This window comes from Peromyscus californicus, unplaced genomic scaffold (assembly GCF_007827085.1).
Source record: "Peromyscus californicus insignis strain IS unplaced genomic scaffold, ASM782708v3 Scaffold_7__1_contigs__length_154581171, whole genome shotgun sequence".
Classification (NCBI taxonomy): domain Eukaryota; kingdom Metazoa; phylum Chordata; class Mammalia; order Rodentia; family Cricetidae; genus Peromyscus; species Peromyscus californicus.
In genome coordinates, this window is record NW_026294595.1 from 88,400,982 (window position 1) to 88,415,842 (window position 14,861).

A 14,861-nucleotide genomic window follows, 5' to 3' on the forward strand; every position below is an offset into this window, starting at 1 on the left:
GCAAAAAAAAAAAAAAAAAAAAAAGAAAAGAAAAAAAGGAATGTTTTTAAAATTATAAATTCCATTGGACTACAATTTTAAGCATTCTTTTAATGTTCACTGACCTCTGAACAACTAGCTTTAGCGTTAAACTCATTTTGATGTTTAAACTTAGTACTATTACTATTTTTGTGTGCATGCACACGTATGCAAGGCAAAGGGCAACTCTGTGGAGTTGGTTCTCTACCATCATGTGGAACCTCGGGATCTAAGTTAGGCCGTCAGGCTTCATCTGCAGGTGGGAATCACCTTACACACCGTCTGAACTCCTCCTACTCTAGTGTTAGAAATGGCCTTGACATGAGGAAACACCTATGGGAAGATTTCACAAGTATCACCAGCTGATCCAACCCAAGAATCTAGGGCCTCATCGGCTTACACTGTGCGATTCTTTCTATGTAACACACCAACTTTTAAGCTAAGTATTTGGTGAACTCTGTGATAAGTGAACTCTGAATAGATATAACACAGTAATATAACATTCTTCTGATGTCTGTTACCACTTTAGGTCAATGGTCATATTCATCAAACAAAAGATACATTACATATGTACGTACACCTATTAATTGTGCTTTTTATCTGAATTTCTATATAAGTGAAATGAGTTATTATAATTTGAAGAAACAAACTATTATTGTAGAAAAGGTTAGATTTACACAACTTTATTCCTCTTATAGTAAGTAATACTAAATAGTGGAGCTAAAGTGCATGGTGCCTGTACTTTTAGGTCAACATACAGATTAGTTAAGTGACACCAGAGCCTTCTGAATTAAGTTTGGTTACACATCTCTTTTCTTGCTATTTTTTTCTAATAAGGAGGAAAAGGTTAAAAATTCTTTTGTGCATGTTTCAACATTCACCCCATTCTCTTACCTGCTAAAATCTTTCTCTGTCTCTAGCTCTTCTTCTCCATGACCCAGACGCAGGAGGTGGCGTTCATCTATGTCTAAAGCCATGATTTTTTCAAACAACTGGTTTAGAGCCTGGTCAGCAAGGCAAATGGATGACAGTGAGTTTAAAAGACTTATTAAGTTCTTTGAAACAGAACAAAAACTAGTTTCTAAAACCATACAGTAATGCCCAGTTATATAAGAATCAAAATTAAAATTGAAGAAAGTAGGTTTAATATAGGCCATTTATAAACTGTAACAAGATTATAATAATACTGATTCTTATATTTGCATTATATAGACTTGGCCAAATGAGTGCCTGGAAATTATAAAAACCACCTACATCTAAAATTTCTATGTCTAATTTATAAAAAGAGAACACAGCATTGCTGAAAAAGGGCAGTGACATGGCAGAGAGTCTCTCTCTCTCTCTATATATATATACATATACACACACACGTGTGAGGGTAGCTTCACCAAGAGGGTCAGAGAAAGAGAAAGTGCATCATTCACCTCTCAGGCCCAAAGCCCAATTCTCTCTATACAATGATCAGAAAGCACTTGCTGTCATAAACTGCTCTGATGGAAACCATTTAGAACTCACTTCTCTCTACCTCTGAAATGTTTATATTAAGGGTTCTCTCAAATACTAATACTTATTCTCCAACCTCTGTGGGTTAGGGAAAGTTTTGTATAAAGGCAAAAAATTTTGCAGAAAAGTAGAAGTCTGATAATTTGGGAAGATACACTAAATAAAGGCATCATTTACAGTATTAGCCACTGGTCAGCACCCATCCTCACTTATCAGTAGTCCAACCCTGCCCCTCAAGCTAACACACATATTCAGGCTCCATAATGCTACACGTGTCCTTTGCTGCCAAAATTCTAACAGATTTAAGGATGGAAGTCATTACTTTCTTTTAAATTTCAAATTCCCACTATCTAGCTTTTCATACTATTCAGAACTCAGAACCCAAACAATTGGACTGCATAGTATTATTTGTTATCTAAGAATTGAGACAGAAAAACTGTATGTCATAAATTCAGAAAAACTTCAAGATTTCCTTCTGAGATAGAAAGATACTGGAGAAGTGCTTAGAGGAAACAGTCAAGTGAAGAGCTGGCAAACAAGAGTTAACAAGTCAAAATGAAAATCAGCTCTTTGACAGAAACCAGGGAATCTGCATTTCAAAGGACAACACAGCCTTAGTAACAAGGGCTTCTTTGGTATCTCTGCAACAGACCTTCTCTAGGGCTGCTATACAAGCCTATCCTAAATAGCATGCACTGTAACAAGTCCCAACAAGCATGAGACAGAACTTAGTCAGAAATGCTGTGAGACAAGGTATGAGTTACTGTTTGTGCACCTTAAGAGCTTACTAACTCACGATTATACACTAAACTTTATTAAATAGAAAGAAAAAAAAAGTCCTAGAACTTTGTTTTATTGCATTTATTCAGGTGGCGAATAAATTAACTCCTTCCCAAATGAGTAAGTCAACAAAAATTTGGCATATTGCACAAACTACCCACTATTTATAAATTCCAAAACTATTGTTAAAGCATGTCAGATGAACAAACTGTAGTATTACTAAAAATAAATAAAAATGCAAATTAAGCAAACAACAGAATGACTGACAATTCAAAATTTCCAAAGATGCATCAACTGCAGGCACTGGCAGACTCTGAGAGTAAGTTCCTCCAGGTTTAGGGGAAAGTCATTTCACCAAGGGGGTGCTCTGGGAGCTGCTGGTCACATTTATGCCGGAGCTAATGAAGAATACTTATTCTTCACTGTTCTGACACCCTCAGAAGCATTAACACAGCACACAAGGATCCTTTATGAAACAGATTCACATGTACCTTCACAGGCATTTATACTCAGGCTGGTACTCACACACTTTAGATCTCTGCACTGAGAAACACATTCTATTAGATAAAGAGAAATACATACTACCAATAGGGTTAGTCAATGCTTTCAATCTCAAAATGAAAAGTCCTGAGTATGTGCATGTGCATATGTACATACACAGACAGACAAACAGATACAGACACACAGACAGTCAATTACCTGATTCGAATGAGTAACAATTAAAGTTCTCTGTTCTGGAAAATTGTGGTATATGTTGGATATGATCTGGACTGCAACATCTGTTTTTCCTGTACCAGGTGGGCCCACAACCTAAAAAAATGATGAACACATATCAAATACTAAGTTACTTCATTATTAGAAAACAGTAATAAAAAATGTAGAAAGAAAGAAAAAAAAACTTCACTGGGTAGACTCTATAACATAATAGGCAGGATAGAGGAACCCAACCTCAGAAACTCATACATCTATGGAAGAACACCAAAAAGTATAAATTTCATGTCACTGACCTCCAAGGAGAGAAAGATATACACAGAAAAAAGTGTTTGATTAATGGCTAACACTTTTAAATCCCAAAAATTCTGTTCAGAAAAAACTCACTTCAAACAAACAAAACAAAACCAAAAAACCAAACAAGCAAAAGTGAAACGATGAAAAAGAAGTATCACATAAATGCATACTCTTGGACTATATCAGATTTAGACTAAACAACTGAGAGCTAAGAGAAAAAGTTGCACATACTGGGAAATTAAACACAACCGATGCAGACCTTTCTCTGTAAAGGGCCAGAAAGTAAACATTATTATAGGCTTTGCTGACCAAAAATCTCTTGCAATACTTCTGTGGTTAACAGCAAAAGGAGGGTAGGTGATATAATGGAGATGCCATATTCTAACACATGTATCTATGAACACTGAGATGAGCAGCAACATCTCATGCATACAATTCTGCAATTACTTAAAAACACTCAAAAGTCAATCAGTTTTGCTTACCATAGTCAGTCCAGGCTGCATCCCAGCCCGGATGGCCTCTATCTGTGTATGAGTGAACTGAATTGTATTACTGCAAATAGATGAGCAAATACAAGTTGGTTAGAAATGCAATAGTTAGTGAAGACTCAGAGAGCCATGAAGAGAGAGGTTCAAACATCTTCTTGTTCTTATTCCCTGACCCTCAGAGAGTAATTCTTATGGACAGAGCAGTTATTTCCAACACACTTAGCTTATTCTAGGCCTCATCTGGCCTGCAGAAGTTCTGGTTCCCAAATGCACTGCCCCTGCAGTCCCACCATACACCCACGAAGACCACTACTACACAGCTCTACGTTCACATGCCAGCAGTTGTGCAATGCTGACTTTTCACAGTGTCAGAAAACATTTGCTTTGGAAATGCAACTACAGAATTAGCTAAAATTTCTCAGCTACTCAGACAATTGACAGAACCAAAGGGAAAAAATCCTAAGGTTTGAAACAAAAGTATCCCAAATACTTTAAAAGACTAAGGGAATTTAAAACAAGCTTGTAATTAGGGTAGGCAGTCAAATTACCGTTTGGGCTGGTTGTAAGGATAAGGGCCTCTGTTGGGAATAACATGAGGTTCTACAATTAAGGTCTTTGCTTCTTCAGTGTCGTCTTCTTCCCCGTCGGCATCTTTCCTTTTCTTCCCTTTCCCACTCCTTACTGGGAAAGTTATTCTACAAGAGCAAAACCCCCATTCATTTTTAAAATAAGAAATGATCCAAGCTGAGATGGGGAGTGGACACGACCCCCCATCCTTAATCCAGAAGCTATCAACCACCTGAATAGGAAATACTAGTTTTCTCCAATGGAGTCCCACTGGCTACACAAACTCACTTTAGAGTAGCCCCCAAGCCCAGCAGTAGATGGCTCCCACAAAATGAAGTCAATGGTATTTCTGGAGATTTTTTTTTTTTCTCATAATGCTTTATTTGGGCTTTAAAAAAAATCTTACTGGTCTTTTGTTCATATATTATGGTTCCAATTTTGTGTTTTTATGGTGTGTGTGTCTACACATATGTTTTTTCATGATTTTTCTTCGTTTTTGTTTAATCCACCCCTACCTCCACGCCTACCCCCTCCATCTTGGCCTGTTTGTTTTCTAAAGAGAAAGAAAGAAGACATGAAGTTGGAAGGGTAGGGAGGAGGGGAAGTTCTGCTGAACTTTGCCAAGACAAGGTAGGACAGTCCTTCAACATTCCCAGCTTCACAGGAAAGTCTGTCAGATAAGCTAGGCCTGTAGGCCAGAGTTGAATGCCCCAATGTTATAAAGGAACTTTGGGTGACTGTCTAGGCAACCTGATGTCCTTGTCATTAGGTAACATTTCACCCTTCTGAGATCTTTGATGGAGTTGAAGACTAAATAGTTATAATTATAGTTTTCCTTAGTTATAATAGAAAGTAAATTAGATACAAAACTTTAGAGTCATTAAGATAAGACAGATAATTATTTTCTCTAACTTTGCCAAATGCAAATAGATTGGATATTGTTACCATAATTCTTACTTAACTGTTTTTGTTGTATATAGTTTTACTATATTAAGGTTAAAACCTTCCTTCTTAATTAGACAAAAAGGGGGAAATGCTGTGGATTATGCTCACTGTTAATAAAAAACTGACTGGCCGATAGCAAGGCAAGAAGAGATTGTGCAAGACAGCCTGATGCAGAGAGAATGATGGGAGGAAGAAGGACAGAGTCAGGAGAGTTGGGGAGATGCAAGCCAGATGCTGGCAAGCAGGACATGTAGAAAATGAGATAACAAGTCATGAGCCATATGGCAAAACATAAATAAAAATATGGGTTAATTTAAGTGTAAGAGTTAGCTAGTAACAAGCCTGAGCTATTGGCTGGACATTTACAATTCATATAAGCCTCTGTGTATTTATTTGGGACCAGGTAGTCAGACAGGAAACATCCGATTATAGGGAAGAGATGAGAGAACTGTGATCAGAATAGATTATATGAAAAAAATGTATTGTCAATTAAAAAAAAAAGAAATAACTACTATCTTGTGCATGAGATTGTATGGAGAATAAAAAGATGTATAAGAAAGATTTGTGATTTATTTCTACACAAACTTTGAAATAAAGGCAGATTTATAATTATTAAAATGGGTGTTAAGTCTTCTGTTTGGGGAAAAAGTCATCCACTTAATGGACGAATCAAAGAAACATTAAATACTTGTCATATGCACTGTAAAGTGCTTCACTAATGTTCATGTATTCAAAGACTTAAGGAGACTGGTTTTAAAAAACAGAGACTCTCAGAGACTCACAGCCAGAAAGGAAAGACTTCCCAGAAAAAAGAAGTAACAGTGGAGGCCAAATAAAAACAGCCAAACACTACCAGAGTACAGAATACAACAGAAAAATGGAAGGACAGACAGACTGGAGTCTTGCAGCATCTCTGGAACAACAGGCTTTAGGCCAGAGGTGCTTAGTTTAGAGTTAGAAGCCAATGCTTTCAATGAATTTCCTAAAATTAAACCAAAAAAGTAATCCTCTATGTGTACTTTTCCCAATCTTCTTTCCCATTCTTTTTTTTTTTTTTTTTTTTTGGTTTTTCGAGACAGGGTTTCTCTGTGTAGCTTTGCGCCTTTCCTGGAACTCACTTGGTAGTCCAGGCTGGCCTCGAACTCACAGAGATCCGCCTGGCTCTGCCTCCCGAGTGCTGGGATTAAAGGCGTGCGCCACCACCGCCCGGCTTTTCTTTCCCATTCTTAAAGTACAGACAGAGCCAAAGGTTGCCAAGAACTAAAGTGGAAAAGAAGTCACCTTACTAGTAAGAAGAAACACTCACTTCTCCAGTGAAGGAGTGAATGGCTCTATCTAGCAAAAGGCATCTGAGAGTTCAAGAGAGAAGCAGGAAATATAGCACCATCAAGATTGAAGGATCTAGAGATGCAGAAGTCAGGAGGGACACAGATTGTTCCTAACAGAATCTGTGATATATAGCAAGAATCATGAGAATAAATAGCTAAAAAATATTGGGGGACGAGTGTAATGTCTTTGTAGTAAACAGAAGTTAAGGACGAAAGGAAGAAGACAAGGTATGGGTATTATGAAAGATATATTGTAAGTATGCTGAACTATTGTATTTATATTTAATAGGCATGTGGAAGTTGTGTGCTCTAGTTTCCAGCTAAAGAAGCAAGATCTGAACTCTATGCACAGCCTCTGATGTTTATGAACAAACTCCAGCAGCAGCCAATGGCTCCAAGCACATCATTCTATTCCCACTCAAGAGCTAAAGCTATTTGACATTAACATACTAACTCTGTTTTGAATACATATTGAATATCCCTGATTTGAAAACATGAAATTGAAAATGCTCCAAAGTCTTAAACACTTGGGGTACTCTGACAATTCTCAAAAAGTTTTGAAGTTTTGAACATTTTGGCTTTTGGACTTTTAGATTAGAAATGTCCAACTGGTGATGTCTATGGAAATATTTCAAAATCTAAAAAAGCCCCAAACCTAAACTATTTCCTGTCCCAAACACTTTACATAAAGGATATTCAACCTGTATTTAGTATCTGTAAATGGCAGGCAGAGTTTAAAGAAAACTTCAGCTTCCTAGAATCAAAATGAAGTTCAACATCACATGCCTGTATGGTAGTGGATAAGAAACACACTAAACTATGTGTGAGATGTACAGGCATAGTTCTTTAGTCAGCTACTATATTTATATAGTTCTTTCCACATCACAGACACTTACTGATCTCTTTTGAGACATGAAGCTACTTTTAATGTGGTCTTAAAATAGCTCTGTACTAAGAGTCAGGAATAGATTCAAATATAATAGTCTTATCCCAGTGATTATTACAGCAAATGTAAGGACGGCCAAAATGAAATCCAGACACAATGCTCAAAACTCACTTAGCCAACAGTGCTGATGCTAGCACAGATGGACTACAGAATGGCTGCCAAGAGCACATCCATTCTGACATTACCTGAAGGGGGGTATTTGTAGGGCTGGGTCATTCACAGTCACTTTGACATTATGACCAGGAAAGCTGGCTTTTAAATGTTCAATGGAGAGAAAGGTATCATTGAAATCCAGGGTAGCAATCTGATTGGGCATTTTTGAATAATGGGCACTACTTGGGTCTCCATAACCTAAAATGATGTCATGTAGCCAGTCCGGTACCACACAGTCAGTATTCATCAGATTCCGAATAGTCTCCAACACAGCCTGCCAGTAAAAGGACAGAAAAGCATCGTGTCAGTTGACATCTCAAACATTTGCACTTCACTGGAATGCAGAGCTGACGGCACCAATCCGGAATGCCCATGTGTTTCAAGGCAAGAAGCTATTTTCTGCTGACAGGTGCTTGGCAAGACTGAATCAACAGCTATATTTTCAGATGATACCATACACTGAGTTAAACAAAAGAACTAAGTTAGCAAGAACAGTTTATCCACTAAGAATTCGTTTAGACAGAATGACATAAATGAGTTTGCCACTTGACTCCTATTGAGCATGCTGAAAATAAGATTTATGTCAACCCAATTAAAAAAAAAAAGAAAATTACAGAACAGGGCCTTATAAACTTGAGTTTTTCTTTCTTGATAGTACATAGCTCTTCAGCGAAATGCAGCACAACTTATAAAATCAGCATGGGAGAAATAAATAAAAGAGCAAACACAATGATAAAAATGTCACATAAACTGAAGATTTAAAGAACTGGGACTAAGCTTGGCAGTGGTGGTGCAAGCCTTTAATTCCAGCACTTGGGAGGCAGTGGCTCATCTTGAAAAAAACCAACCAAATAAACTATCAAAAAACAAAACAAAAAGAACTGGAACTACAATAAAAGGTTATAGTAGTTAGCATATATATTGTCAAAAGGAATCAACAGAGTCAAGAACATTTTTTAGACCATCCAAAAAATCATTCTGATAAAATAACTTATCCAAATATGGAAATTAGGAGGCAAGGCCTAATTAAAAAGAACACAGTAACCAAATCAACTTTTTTTTTATACTCAGGGACCTAGCACAGTTTAAATATGGGATGGGTAAGTGATGGACAGACAGATCAATGAGTAGATTCACCAACACTGATGAATAAGGTGAGAGCTTTGCCATCTAAGGAAATTCTAAATCTAGTAGAGAGGAAAGAAGACTTGGACCATGACAAGAAGTAGCAGAATGTGACAATCTACAGTAATTAGTAAAGAATCCTACAAAATACAAAGGGAATGTACTACAGAAGATGAGACATGGATGGTGGGGAGATGGACATGATATTAGGAAAAGCTTCAAGGAGAAAAGTGCCATTTTAATTTAGTGCAACAAATAATTTCTGATTTATTTCATCATTAATGGAAAAGTTACAGAAACGTTTTAAGCAGCAGAATATAACGTATCAGTGTTAAAGAGACTTAGGAAATACACATAAGCAGAATTATGAAGAGACTAGAGGAAGGTAGCCATTCCAATGGTCCAGGCAAGAAGCGGAAGACCCCGATTAGAACAGGCTGCACTAATTGGAAAGCAAATGAAGCAAAGAAATGAGGGATCCTACCCAAGGAAACAGCAACATAGCACACAGGCAGGGTCACTGGCCTCCTCTTTACATCAGGACCTGAATGCCTCCTTTAATTCCCTTTTTAAAAAATTACACTGGGCACCTGCTAACCTTTCATGGTAATTACTTATATTTCTTATTTCTTGACTGGTAGTTAAAGTATCAACCATGTTTATTCTTCTCTACAACTCCCATATAACTAACCACGACATCAGACACACAAGAGACACTGAAGAGAATGGCAAATAAAGAAATATTTTGTAGATTTCAGTCATGTGACTGCGGTTCACTTGTTGAAAAGGAAATGTGAGACTGTCCTGGGTCCTGCACAACTTGGAAACAGACCTCTCTCAAGTAACTAAACTTAAACTGAGTTGCTGTGTGAAGTCAAGAGCAGACTGTAAATATACCCGATGAAAACCATCTAAAGTGACGCTGTGCAAAGTCTTGGGTTATGTGAAGAACAGGGTGTGTGATCAATGTGGCTACAGTGAAGTAAGTAAGGGGATGGAGGACATGACAGGGGAAGCCATGGGCAAATGATGACATAACGACAGTGTATTGGGTTATTAAAACTTTTCAATGTGATGAAAAACCATTAAAGAATGTAGGACAGGGGCACCAAGAATAACTCACATTTTGAGAGAAGCACACAGAGGCTATGGAGAGAGTAATGTATGGAAGAGCGCAGGGGAACAGAAGCAGGGATGTGAAATGGGAGTGTCTGCATATGGCATCAGCAGAGGAGGCCAGGCACTCAGTACTGACAAACTGCTTGTGGAGTGAGAGGAAAGGAAGTCAGGGATTCCCCCACTGCATCTGTCTTCAGTGAAAGAAGAAATGGAGAATAAATGTCTGTATTTGAGAGCTTTTATTTTCTTATATACAGCAACAGTATGGAAATGCAAGGGAGTGATAGGACTGTGTAAGCAATGCTGCTTGAGGCAGAGAGGAAGGAAAGGCACCCTGCAAAAACTGGAAGTTACCAATGTTAAAACAAGTGTTGCTCATAGTCCCTACTAGTGACTTACATGTGAGCACAGAACAAGTATTTTCAGATCTTCCTTTACTAAAATTCTCCTTCTAAACTACGAAAGCAAAAACTAGAAGCCTCCGTGTCTCCCTGTCCTCAATGAGTGAAACGTAGTAAAATATTGTATCAGAGCATCATTCAGCAGTGATGTCCCACATCTGTTTTCTAAAGACATCTGGAAGCATATCTACTTTTGACTTAAAAAAGAAGACCCAATAAATGAACGAACAGTCTTCCTCCTCATTCTGGGCATAAACTGAGCACCTAACGTGAAAAAGCAAAAAAGGAGCTGACCTTCAGAGCAAAACCTGGATTCATTTTTAATTTCCAATTTTTTCAAAAGCCAACAGACTTAGCAAATGGATTTCCTTAAATGTCATATTTAATCAATATGCTATAAATTTAAGACTGCTGACAAAATTAAAGAGTCCATATTGTCTTTAAACCCCTTTGCCCAGCATGCATACATTTCTATTTTAGGATTACATTATTAGGATAGAAGGATGTTTAGCTACAGACTCGACCTTACCTTAAAGTTATTCTCCTTTGGTTTCCTCCTCATTATGACATTAAAAGTGTCATATACATCTTCAGCTCCATTTTGTATAGTATTGGTCATATCCTGTTGATACTGGTTTGGATCCAAAAACACTCGAAATGTCCTTGACTCTCCTCTAAGATTGGGTCTGGGTTCAGGTCCTAGATATTTTTTAAAGAATTTGTTAAATGAAATATGCATTTTTACACTAACTATCAAAGTAAGTTAAACGTATTTCTTTTATAGAAATGATAAACCACTAAACTTACCTCCAGTACCCCCTATGAATAAACTGCCCTCTACTTAGACAATTCAGATTCCAAGTTTTAAAACTCCTATCATTTCTTACAGCTCATGTTGTGCAGAGGCCAGAGGGATCATAGTTGTGTGCTATCATGCCTGGCCTGCTTAGCAAGTATTAAAAATCATATACTTTCCATTATAAAATAAAGAAACTTTAAAAAGGCAACTCATTTGCACACAATAGTTGTGCACAGTTATAAAGTACAATGGAAAATTCAATACATTTAACACAGTTTTTTGTTAGCCTGTTGTTTTTCATGCTGGGGACTGAACCTAGGGCATACCATAGCACATGCTAGTGCCCCATCACCACAGAATGACCTACTCTACAGCTGGGAAGTAAATACCTCACACACAACCTTTCGTGTTTACTACATAAAACAACAAAAAGTTTACCAACAAAGCCAGCCCAGAAATGGATCATTCTAGACACACATTCTCTCAAATGCAATAGATTACCATACCATCTTCGATGACTCGCCCTTTGTCATCCAGCATGCCCTGGATTTCACAGCCTCTGACATACACCAAGCCAACTTGCTCAATAAAAGGTCGCCTCCTGTCAAACTTAGTACCATAAGGTTTTGTGGGACGCACAGTAATTAAGAAGCATACATCGTGTTTGCGAAGACCTAGTAAAACATAAAGGCATTTTTATGTATTAGAATTACATTGTTTTTGGTCTTTCATTGGCAAATTCTTAACCTTTTTTAAGGAGAAGAGATTAAAAAAAAACATTACAAATAAAAGAAGTGACCAATATTGTATTTTGGATTATAACATAATTATATGTTTCCTATAGTTTTTAATATTAAATATTTCATAGCAGTAATTAAAAGGAAGATCATTTTATATTAAAATTAGAAATTTCTGTGTCATGAATTAATTACTGAGTAAGATTTTCAAGTCATGTTACAGATCCAAAATTGGATGTTCGTCACCATTCTTATTTTTAATTCTTATTAAGTAACCAAAAATATGGCTGGCATATAATTCATCTGTATCATAGTCATCAAATTTCTACCATCAGTTTCAGGTATCAATCAGTGTCATTCCAAACAGCCTAAGTACACTGCCCCAAAACAGGTTAACTCAAGAATAACTCATCAAAGCACAGGAGTGCTTTTATCCACAGATACCACTCACAGAAGACAGCTCAACATATAGTTTCAGTCAGCCAACAGGGAATCTTTCTAAATGAATGTCAAGAGACAAGAGACTGGTGTCAAAGTGCAAAGCTTCCCCACTGGCTTCCCAGCTCCACCAATAACACTGACACGGGAAGAAATAGAGCATTAAGGTATTACACCTCACAACATGGAATGCTGTATCACTTCGTCTTTGTTTCTTTTTAGATCTATTCTTTTCAGCCATTGTATGACAGAAATGAAAATTGACAGTCTGTCTACTTAGAATCTTCGAAAAAAGATGTACAGCTAGATTAAGCCACCAATGTGAAGTTATGGCTAATAGGATTGGAACCATCGTGGCTTTTTTTTTCTTTTCTGTAGTGTTTGAATGTAAGTAAGGTTGGAAATAACTCCAATCTATAAGGGCAAAATTAGATGCAAAGGGGCAGAAGAGGCAATGAGAACTACAAGGAACGGTGTTCTGCTGTAACTGTTAGGCTGCTGTATATATAACCTTGAGCCTGTACGACTCAAACATCTAAGCTCTAGAGACAAAGAAGAGGCCCCAGAAGCCACCATCAAAGCACGAGTCACTTTATGATGTCAATAGCGATGGCTGACTAGCCCTCAAAATCAGACCATGACAGCAGGAGACACCTCAAATCTACACTTAAAGTCCGTACTACGATGAGCTTGCTGTCCTTCTCAAGCATTTGTAACCACTACTCTACCTGTGTTTTCAGAGGCAAACCCCAATATCCCGTTTCCATATGGGGTAATAATGAAGGACCCAAGCTCCAAATCTTGAGGGAGCAGTTTTCTAATTTTTTATTGAAACATTTCAAAGCTATTCTGTTTGTAAGACAGCATTTATCATATAGTCCTCCTCATTTTCTGCTCCCATTTTGATCAATAAAAGGGCTGAATGTGGGCCCTGCCTTACGACAGAGCACTTCTCTTTCCACTATGTGCCAGAATATGAATCACTCATCCCCAAATACTCCACAGCAACCTGGCTTGTCCATCAAAATCCAACCATTGTATTTCTCATTCTACCAGAGGCCTATGGTAAAGGAGGGTGTGAGGGGGAAAAAAAGGAAAAAGGAAAGGGGCTGGGGCTGGGACAAAAGTGAGAGAAAGCAATTAAGAAATATATAAAAAAAAAAAAAAAAAAAAAAAAAAACTCCTTTAGGTACTCGAAGTAGCAGTCCCCAGAGCAATGGAGGGAGGGCTTTGTTAGGAGAGTATCTTCTCTCCCCTAACTTTACAAGGCAGACCTGTCATCGCTCATCTGTAATCTCCTGTAACAGGTCTTTAAAAATCTTCAATTATTACTATTTATTTCTAGAAGTGCCAATAAGTCACTTCATTTTATTGTCCAATGTGTAAAATAGTGTTAAATACCTCCTTAAGTTTCAATGGGTAATAAATGCAAGACCCTCTCCAGCAACTAATGAATTCTCAAGGCACAGTAATCATAAAGGCACACAATGTTCTAGACATATAATGGAAAAGACTGGAACTCAGAGAAAGATACAGGACTCAAAACAATCTGTCACAAATGACACTAAAGCAGTCATTTGTCAAACATTTGGCCAACTTCATTGCTGGGTTCCTTCAGAATTCCTTTATAAGTCTAACATATGCTCCCCATGGTTACTGCTATGCTGGGAGCTATAATTTCTGAAAACTGATCCATTATGGCACTATCCTTTTCCTTCTGGCATTTGAAGAAGGTAGCAGGAGATTAAACCTCCTGGCTGCTATTTCTTACCACAGGGCAGCAAGTGGGAGCCCTTAAACAGCTGAGAGCGGGCGGGCACAGAAGCGGTGGTGGGGAGGTGGTGGATATATATATATATATATATACACACACACACACACACACACACACACACACACACACACACACGATACAAAAGTGGTTACTGCCTGTTGCTTCTTACACAGGTGTTTATCAAAGTTTTAACTGTTTTTCACTTAATATTTTTGAACATGGCTTCCCCAAAAGCTAATTACGATACACAACTCTCATTGCTAAAACCTTATGTAGTTAAAAAAAAAAAAATAAGGAAAATAACTGGTTTACTTTCCTGTCAATTATCACACAACCTCAAGCAAATCTAGTTTCTCTGCTTCTCTATCCACCTTCCTCCTTCTGGTAGAATAAACACTTTCCTTCTGAGCTGCTTCACTACACGTCTCCTCACTGGAGTCCTCCAGCAATCTGCGTTTTCCATGAGTCCACCATATCTCTTCGACTCTGGCTGTTCTCACCTTTTCAAAGTATTACTTTCTCTACTTACACTACAAATGTGTGCCAGTTAAATCGGAGTCTCCTTTAGGATACATTAATGCTTTTATACTGATTCCATAAATCCAGAAAACATTGTACTGAATTTACAATTTCCTCTTGCTTTACAAACTGTAAAGAACACTTTGATAGTATTTTGTTACTAAAACATTGAGATACTTAAAATACTCTTGTATGATCCTTAGTATTTTTACT

The 14,861-nt window shown here is 37.5% G+C and overlaps 1 protein-coding gene across 1 annotated transcript in view; it reads right to left on the reverse strand.

The window, feature by feature from the left end:
- Aqr (aquarius intron-binding spliceosomal factor) overlaps positions 1–14,861 on the reverse strand; it is an 80,531-nt gene that overhangs the window by 19,284 nt on the left and 46,386 nt on the right. Inside the window, exons 18-24 of the mRNA XM_052723391.1 lie at positions 11,687–11,854; positions 10,911–11,080; positions 7,769–8,010; positions 4,346–4,492; positions 3,792–3,861; positions 3,001–3,111; positions 913–1,022 (exon numbers count right to left, since the gene is read on the reverse strand). Coding sequence (XP_052579351.1) covers positions 913–1,022; positions 3,001–3,111; positions 3,792–3,861; positions 4,346–4,492; positions 7,769–8,010; positions 10,911–11,080; positions 11,687–11,854 — 1,018 coding nt within the window. The remainder of the gene's footprint in view (positions 1–912; positions 1,023–3,000; positions 3,112–3,791; positions 3,862–4,345; positions 4,493–7,768; positions 8,011–10,910; positions 11,081–11,686; positions 11,855–14,861) is intronic.